This window comes from Lucilia sericata, unplaced genomic scaffold (genome assembly GCF_015586225.1).
Source record: "Lucilia sericata isolate MDLA Ls3-8-SP2 unplaced genomic scaffold, ASM1558622v1 Contig002218F_arrow, whole genome shotgun sequence".
In the NCBI taxonomy this organism is placed as follows: Eukaryota; Metazoa; Arthropoda; class Insecta; order Diptera; family Calliphoridae; genus Lucilia; species Lucilia sericata.
In genome coordinates, this window is record NW_023996049.1 from 50,331 (window position 1) to 58,624 (window position 8,294).

The 8,294-nt window shown below is 36.4% G+C and overlaps 1 protein-coding gene across 1 annotated transcript; it reads right to left on the minus strand.

Annotated features, from left to right (window-relative positions):
* Positions 1-3,524: 3,524 nt before the first annotated feature.
* LOC119613628 lies at positions 3,525-8,075 on the minus strand. Its single transcript, XM_037969658.1, has one exon. The coding sequence runs from the start codon at positions 8,073-8,075 to the stop codon at positions 3,525-3,527; it is 4,551 nt and encodes a 1,516-aa protein (XP_037825586.1).
* Positions 8,076-8,294: the final 219 nt, after the last annotated feature.

Genomic DNA, 8,294 nt, shown 5'->3' on the forward strand with positions numbered 1-8,294 from the left:
CAGAAATTTGAGGTTCCGATATGGTTGCGAATATCTTTGACAGTTTTCATGCTATGACAATCATTTATGCATCATTTTAATGCATTACGATTGTACTTTAACTTGGTATATCACTTGTGGCAAAATGTGTTCTTCTAAAAAATTGTAAATTTGATGGATCGGTAGAATTGTTGTTCTATGTTTAAAAACGCTATGATTTGAGGTTCCGTTATGGTTGCAAATAACTTTGACAGTTTTCATGACAGGACAATCGTTTATGCATCATTTTAAAGCATTACATTTGCACTTTGTTTTGGTGTATAATTTGTGGCATAATGAATTTTTACAAAAATTGGATAGATCGGTATATTTATTGGTACAGGTTTAGAAATGCGGTAATTTAAGGCTCCGATATGGTTGCAAATCTTTTTATTGCATTATAGTTGCCATTTGTTTTGGTAATTTGAGGTTCCGATATGGTTGTGAATAACTTTGACTGTTTTCATGCTATGACAGTTGTTTGGGGCCAAATCGGGAATCCCGGTTGTTACCTCTTAGTTGCTGAGCTGGTTCCTAGGTGCTGGTTGTTGGCAAACTGTCTCCGGCAGCCGTCCACTTGGTTTTCTCTTGATGCGGCAGGTCAGGGCCAAATGTGTTTTTATATACACACAAACACTTGTTGTTGTGTTGCCAAAAAACAACCCTTATTTTTATTTTATTAAAAAGCTTTGTTTACTTCTTTTCTTTTGTATTTCTGTTTATTTTATTTAAGTTCACTTTTCCTTTTGTTTTTATTTAATTAAACTTTAATTTTATTTTAATTCTTAAACTTTTATTTTATTTTATTTCAATTTCTTTTATTAATTTTGCACTTGTTGTCTGTCCGGTGGTTGAAAAGCAATGAGAATAAAAAAAATGTGTCAAGCCCTTTGACATAAAGAGCAACGCAAACTCACTACACTAAAGTGGGGAGTTGCCATATAATGCATATTGTTCTAGCGATTTTACACATAGAGAAAATATAAACTATGTGTTACACTAGACAGACACAAACATACCGCCCACCTTGCAACGGTAGTGCAAAATATAAAATCAAATACAAAATTAGATATAAGTAATATAACAATATAACAATTATGTTATCTAGAGCAACAAATTAACATTTTAAGTTCATTATTGTTAATTATAAAAAAGGAATAACAAAAGTTAACAAATATAATTAACATATGAGAACAATTCAAGTATATAAAAAATAATAGTACATTCAAATGTTTTTAAGTGTAACGTTAAAGAGTACATATCAAACAAAATGTAAATAATACTTTAAAGCCTTTTGAGGGCAACAAATTATAGCATAAATAATATACTTCAGGTTCTTTTGACACCTTCTCCAAAATATGCTATGCCGAATATGGTATTCTGGACATATAGTTGTCCTGGGCGACTCATAGCTGGTCCAATCAGAATTCTGCTCATAGTATCAGCTCCTAGGATAAGCTGGTAAGGTCAACTAATATGCCAGTGTACGTCCGCATTGGCACGGTCTACAGTTGTTGGACGTAGATATTTGTCTGCTCGCTCCACATTAACAATAGGGCTTCGGCCGTAAATCTTGTCTTCTAAAATACATTCAACCGTTATGCGACGTTTCTTCTCGCGACGATGGTATACAACGATGTCAGTACGTCCTTTAGAAATCCGTAAGCCCAATTCTTCGACTTCACGTTTCATGATTGCTGACCTGGCCGCTGTTGGATCTATTAATGCTCTAATGAAGACGTCAGTATCATGATTGGTGACTACCCGTATCAACGCTGTCATGGGAAACCAAATACGGCCCTGCGGCAAAGGGTGCAACCAAGTATTATGGTCCTGCATACAGCGACGGCACCGATCTATACTTCTACAATTCGCTCGGCTGTGCGACTGAGCCAGGCAGTTATAACATAACAAGTTTTGGGCAACAACTCGAAGCTTTAGCTCCACGGGCATCACAATAAAACGTGAACACTGTCGTATGGCGTGAAGGCGATTACAAAGCGGGCAACCATAATCGGTGTTGAAGTCCATTTTTATACCCTACACCACTATAGTGGGGAGGGTATTATGCGTTTGTGCTGATGTTTGTAACACCCAAAAATATTGGTCCTACACCCACCTTAAAGTATACCAATCGACTCAGAATCACTTCCTGAGTCGATTAAGCTATGTCCGTCTGTCCGTCCGTCCGTCTGTCTGTGTGTCCATGTAAACCTTGTGCGCACTCTACAGGTCGCAATTTTTGAGATAATTTGATGAAATTTGGAACATACACTTCTCTTGGTCCAAGGACGAACGCTATTGAAATTGGTTGAAATCGGTCCATTATTTCACCTAGCCCCCATACAACCGGACCCCCCGAATAGGGCTTTTGACCTCATAATTATGTTAAATGATCTGCTATCTCTACAAAAATTGGAAAAGTTTAGTTTTATATATGTCTTAATAATTCTAGTGATTTTCGTAAAGATCGGGCATTATTTGACCCTAGCCCCCATACAAAGTCCCCCTCAGAAAATGACTTGAATGTCCACAATTCACTTATAAACAGTAGTATCACGATGAAATTTGGCACAAATGAGTTTTATATAAACATAATTCCCAACAATAAATTTTATAGGGATCGGACCAAGTTTTACTCTAGCCCCCATATAAGCGGACCTTCCGATTTGGGCCTTTTAGCTCATAACTTTGTCAAATACACTACTATCTCTCCAAAAATCGGCACAACTAAGTTGGATATAATTATAAATAACACTGTCGATTTTTATAATGATCGGGCATTATTTGACCCTATCCCCTATACAAAATCCCCTTCAGGAAATGACTTGAATGTCCACAATTCACTTATAAACACTAGTATCAATATGAAATTTACCACAAATAGATTTTATATAAACATTTTATATAAAATGTCGACATTAAATTTTATAAGGATCGGACCAATTTTTTCCCTAGCCCCCATACAACCGGACCTACCGATTAGGGCCTCTTAGCTCATGACTACGATAAATATACTACTATCTTCCCAAAAATTGGCACAACTAAGTTTGATATGTAATTATAAATAACACTGTAATTTTTCGCCATGATCGGAACAATGTGTTGATGTTTGTAGCACTCAAAAATATTTGTCCTTATTAAGCTATGTCCGTCTTTGTGACCGTGTAAAACTTGTGTGCACGCAACAGATCGCAATTTTGAATATAATTTGTTAAAATGTGTCACATACTATTCTCTTGATCCACTGACGATGGCTGTTGAAAATGATTAAAATCGGTCTTCTATTTTTCCTAGTCAGCATACAACCGAACATGAACAGACATTATTTGGAACCTATATAAGATTAACAGAAATGCGTAATTATTGAAATTAATCACATTTAATATTGGCAATTGGTGTAGGGTATCATATGGTCGGCCACGCCCGACTATAATTTCTTACTTGTTTTTTAATCTAGAAGTTTAAATGAGCAACTTTATTTTAGAAAAGGTGATATTGAATTATTAATCAGTGCAATTAGGGAGTAAAACTAATTTGTGTATCGGTCGAGTGATTTCGCCATTTTGAGTTTTAAGGTCAGCCACTCGAACTTTACCGTCAGAACCATGATAAACTTTTACAACACGACCTAAGCGCCATTCAGTTGGACAACAAGGTTCACTTTTAAGAACAACGAGGTCATTTTCTTTTAAGTCTATTTGGGAACTTTTCCATTTATTACGCTTGTGCAACTCTTTTAAATATTCGTCTTTCCAACGGTGACAAATTTCTTGCTGCAATGCTTTGATTTTTCGCCAACGGTTTACTATACTAATTGGCGAGCTAAGCTCTTCAGGTTCAGCAGGAGTAAGAATAGCAGAGCCTATTAAAAAATGACCAGGAGTAAGAGCGGGCAAATCATCGATGCTGTCGGACGTAGGGCCAAGAGGACGCGAATTGAGACACGATTCTATCTTTGCCAAAAGTGTCGAAAACTCTTCAAACGTATATTTCATTTGTCCAGCTGACTTTTTAAAGTGCATTTTCAAACTTTTTACTCCTGCCTCCCACAGTCCTCCTATATGAGGAGCTGCTGCAGGAATAAAGTGCCACTCAAGATGTTGATGACCATATTTTTCTACTGCCGAATCACGTAATTCTTCTATATGTTTTTCGAAGTTATTTTCAAGTTCTCTTGCAGCGCCAACAAAATTCCTTCCATTATCAGAGAAAATGCGACTAGGGCAACCACGACGAGCAACAAATCGAGCCAAAGCTGCTAGAAATGCAGGAGTGGACAAATCGCTAACGGCCTCAATGTGAATCGCCTTAGTAGAGAAACAAACAAATAGACACACGTAGCCTTTAGTGATACGGCAATATCGACCAGTGAAACTTTTGATTTCAAATGGGCCGGCAAAATCAACACCTGTGTTAGTAAAAGGGCGACTTAAAGTAGTTCTTTCTTCAGGTAGCACTGCCATGATCTGATTTTGAAGCTTTTTTCTATGTATAACGCAGATTTTACAGTTGTGGATGACCGTTTTTATTAGATTTTTAGCCTTTATAATCCAACACTCCTGACGTACGACATTTAGGACTAAACGAGGGCCTCCATGTAAGACCATATTGTGGACAAACTCAACGTAAAGTCGTGCTAATCTACTAGTATATGCAAGTATTACGGGATGTCGTTCATTGTATGACAAACATTTTGTAGAGCCAAGACGACCATTAGCACGAATAATACCATTTTTGTCTAAGAAAGGCATAAGCGTTAATAAAGGACTATGAGAGTCAATTTTCTTTTTCGATGACAGACAACTAAACTCATCAGAAAAGTGCGACTGTTGAGAGAGAAAAAATAGCCGATTTCGTACAAATACAAGTTCTTGAGCGGAAATTCTAACAGTTTCGTAATTACAGCTTTTACGTCTGCTTTTGCTCGCAAGATTAAAAAATCTAAATATATAAGCAATAACATGATATGCTCTGGGCAAACTTGAGAAACGGTCCAGTATATCTTCTCGTTCAGCGGATCTAGCAATATTAACTTGCACTTGTTTCGATTCTTCTACTGTTTCGAATTCTAATGGACCTTCGGGCCACGACGATTTGTTTAATCTGGGCCAATCAGGACCATGCCACCAAAGTTTGTTTTCTCTTAAATCCGAAGGTATCAGCCCCCGGGTTGCTAGATCGGCAGGATTGTGATTAGAAGCTACGTGAAACCAATTTTTGTTTCCTACTTTTTCTAATATTGTTGCTACCCTATTTGCAACAAAGGTTTTCCAATTACATGGCGGTTTTCGTAACCAAGCAAGAACTATTGTCGAATCGGACCACAAATATAAATTATACGTATGCAATTTGAAATTGGGGATTACGCTGTTTACTAAATTGGCTAAAAGAACTGCGCCACACAACTCTAAACGCGGCAAAGATGGCCTTTTAACTGGAGCCACTTTTGTTTTGCCAATTAGTAGATTTACATAAACTTTATCACCATTCACAATACGTATATATAGTGTAGCTGCGTAAGCTAACTCAGAAGAGTCACAAAAGCCATGAAATTCAATATAAGAACTAGGCGTATATTGAACCCAACGATCAAGTTTAATTGTATCAATCTCATTATAATTAGAAATGAATGTCTTCCATTTTTGTAGAGCCACAGGTTTTATATGTTCGTCCCAGTCTATTTTGTCGAGCCACATTTGCTGCATCAAAATCTTTGCTGTTATAATCACTGGGGCCAACCAACCTGCTGGATCAAATAGCCTTGCTATAATTGAGAGTACTTCCCTCTTTGTATAAGCTGTTTTGAACTTAATCTTCTCAGTTGTAAAATAAAAGTAATCTTCTGCCGCATTCCAACGGACACCGAGTGTTTTAGCATTACTTTTATCATCGAGCGACAAAAAAGAAGAGTTAAGAAGATGTTCTTGGGGCAAATTTTTTAAAATTTGTTTAGAGTTTGAGGCCCATTTTCTCAACTCAAACCCAGCTGTACCCAATATACCAATTAATTGGTCTCGTGCCTCCAAAGCATCAGGGATCGAATGAGCTCCAACAAGAGCATCATCAACATACATTGACTCACGAAGAATTCTTGAGCCTAGCGGAAAACATCGTTCTTCATCGTCAGCTAACTGTAAAAGCGTTCTAAGGGCCAAAAAGGGGGCACAATTAACGCCAAAAGTGACGGTGTTCAACTGATAATCTTCGATTTGGGTTTCACTAGGACTACGAAAAACTATCTTCTGATACTGTCTATGTTCAGATTTTAATAAAATTTGTCGATACATTTTGGATATATCTGCATTAAAGACAAACTGAAAGAGTCGCCATTTTAGAATTAGGGCTACTAAATCAGCTTGCAATATAGGGCCTACAAACAGCAAATCGTTAAGACTGTTACCATTAGAAGACGAGCTTGAAGCATTAAAAACAATTCTTAACTTTGTGGTGGTACTGTCAGGCTTAAAAACTCCATGGTGAGGTAAATAATAACTCGGACTACTTTCTGAATTTTCAATTTTCTCCATGTGTCCCAAAGCTATGTATTCTTTTAAAACCTCATCATATTGAGCCTTAAATTCAGGATTTCGCATTAAAACCTTTTCATTTCTTAAATATTGACTGAGAGCAATATGACGATTTGGGCCAAGTGACGAAAAAGTATCTTTAAAGGGCAAACAAACTATATATCTTCCTTCAGAATTTCTTGTGGAAGTAGAAAGATAGATCTCTTCACATTTTTTATCCTCTTCTGATAAAATCTTTCTACGAGAAACTTCTTCTAACTCCCAAAACTTTGTTAACTGATCGTCAATGGAAACTTTTGTCATATAATTGGTTATTGAAAAACGTGAGGAATCATTACTTGGAGTTGGGCCTGTGACAATCCAGCCAAAAATTGTCTCTTGGGCCACTAAAGATTCGAAAATTCCATGTTGAACTCCATCACGAAGAATTAGGGGATACAAATCACCTCCTAACAATAAGTCTATTTCACTGCTTTCATAAAACTTGGGGTCAGCATAATTCAGATTGGGCAAATCTATATTCTTTGGAGGCTTAAATGTATGTGTAGGTACATTTCCTGTTACACGAGTAACTACTAAAGCCTGAATATTTAGAGATACATTTTGATCAAACAGAGAAACAATTATAAAGTTCGCAATCTTTGAAGATTTGCTTACTAATTCTCCTCCTAAACCAGTAATTTCTGCGGAAACTGGCTTATTGGGCAACTTCAATACAGTTTGTATTCTCTGAGAAACAAAACTTTCATCCGAACAAGGATCTATGAGTGCTCGAACTTTGTAATAGGAACCACAACTAATTATATTGACCCAAGCTGTAGCCAACATCACTTTCTTAGCTACTGATGTGTGATGTGACTGAACAACACCAGACGGACCTGCGATATTAGTGGACTGTAATTGATTTGTATTTGTGGACTGTATTTGTTGGACAGAACTATTTTGACTTTCGCCCTGAAATCTAGTATTTCCTTGATTTTGGCTATTATTGTTTTTATTTACAAAATCCCTATGCATTAAAGTATGGTGCTTCCTTTTGCACTTGGAGCAACCGTTTGTGCTACTACAATCACCATACATATGTCCAATGTTGAGGCAATTAAAACAATAACGAAATTTTTTCAAAGTAGAAACACGATTTCTATAATCCATATTCAAAAATCTGGTAAAGGAGCTGATTTTATGGTTTTCTTTGCATAATTTGCAAAAAATGGTTTCAACTTTAGTATTATGGGCCTTAAATTGTTTTACTTTAGTTGATGTATGGTTATTGTTACTATTAAGTGCCGATTGGGAACCACTGGGATTTGAATTGTTTATAGCTATGATATCTGATACACTTTCAAGGGCATGAAATCTATCGGTGAGAAAATTATTTAATTCTTCCCATTTGGGAACCTCTGTTTTGTTCTTGAACGATTGTTCCCACAGATTAAGTGAACATTCTGAGAGACGGGATGAGCATTGGAATACAAAAATAGGGTCCCATGAATTAATATCTACATTGTATAACTTAAGGATAGCCATACAATTATTGATCTCCCTTTGAAGTCTTTAATTTCACTAGCCGATTCTTGTTGACAAGGAGCTAAATTAAAGAGCAACTTCAATTGACTATTAATCAAAACCCGTTTATTTTCATACTGAATTTTCAAATTATTCCAAGCTATCTCAAAATTTTCTGCTGTCAGGGCAACATTTCTATTTATATCCCTTGCCTCACCATCAGTTTTTCTAAACAAGTAA

Excerpts from the sequence above, each read along its gene's own strand:
- LOC119613628 (XM_037969658.1), bottom strand. The coding sequence starts at position 8,075 with ATGGCTATCCTTAAGTTATACAATGTAGATATTAATTCATGGGACCCT.